Below are 579 nucleotides of genomic sequence, written 5' to 3'. Positions count from 1 at the left end.
CAGGGACGGCGGCGACAGGAGCAGGCTCGTCAGGAGCGGCAGCAGCGGGGATGCTCCCGGCTCAGGAGGCGGCCAAGATCTACCACACCAACTACGTGCGGAACTCGCGGGCCATCGGCGTGCTCTGGGCCATCTTCACCATCTGCTTTGCCATCGTCAACGTGGTGTGCTTCATCCAGCCCTACTGGATCGGGGACGGCGTGGACACCCCGCAGGCAGGCTACTTCGGGCTCTTCCACTACTGCATCGGCAACGGCTTCAGCCGGGAACTCACCTGCCGGGGCAGCTTCACGGACTTCTCCAGCCTGCCTTCGGGAGCCTTCAAAGCTGCCTCCTTCTTCATCGGGCTCTCGATGATGCTCATCATCGCCTGCATCGTCTGCTTCATCCTCTTCTTCTTCTGCAACACAGCCACTGTCTACAAGATCTGTGCCTGGATGCAGCTGACCTCGGGTGAGTGGGGGCAGCGGCCCCGGCGCTCGGGGGGCTCCGTGCCGCCCTGCTCGGCCCTGCCCTCCCCGGCCCCGCAGGGGGGCACAGGCGGCTCTGGAGAAACTTGCGGCGCCGGCGGCCGCCCGG

The 579-nt window shown here is 66.3% G+C and overlaps 1 protein-coding gene across 1 annotated transcript in view; it reads left to right on the top strand.

Moving 5' to 3' along the window:
• The first annotated feature begins 11 nt into the window (after positions 1-11).
• The window catches only part of LHFPL3 (lipoma HMGIC fusion partner-like 3), a 187,379-nt gene continuing 186,811 nt past the window's right edge, over positions 12-579 (top strand). The window contains exon 1 of the mRNA XM_009289097.2: positions 12-453. Within this exon, the coding sequence (XP_009287372.1) occupies positions 51-453 (403 nt within the window). The 5' untranslated portion in view covers positions 12-50. The remainder of the gene's footprint in view (positions 454-579) is intronic.

This window comes from Aptenodytes forsteri, unplaced genomic scaffold (genome assembly GCF_000699145.1).
Source record: "Aptenodytes forsteri isolate BGI_AS27 unplaced genomic scaffold, ASM69914v1 Scaffold137, whole genome shotgun sequence".
NCBI lineage: Eukaryota > Metazoa > Chordata > Aves > Sphenisciformes > Spheniscidae > Aptenodytes > Aptenodytes forsteri.
The sequence above is the reverse complement of the archived record's forward strand: the minus strand, read 5'-3'. Positions and strand labels throughout refer to the sequence as shown.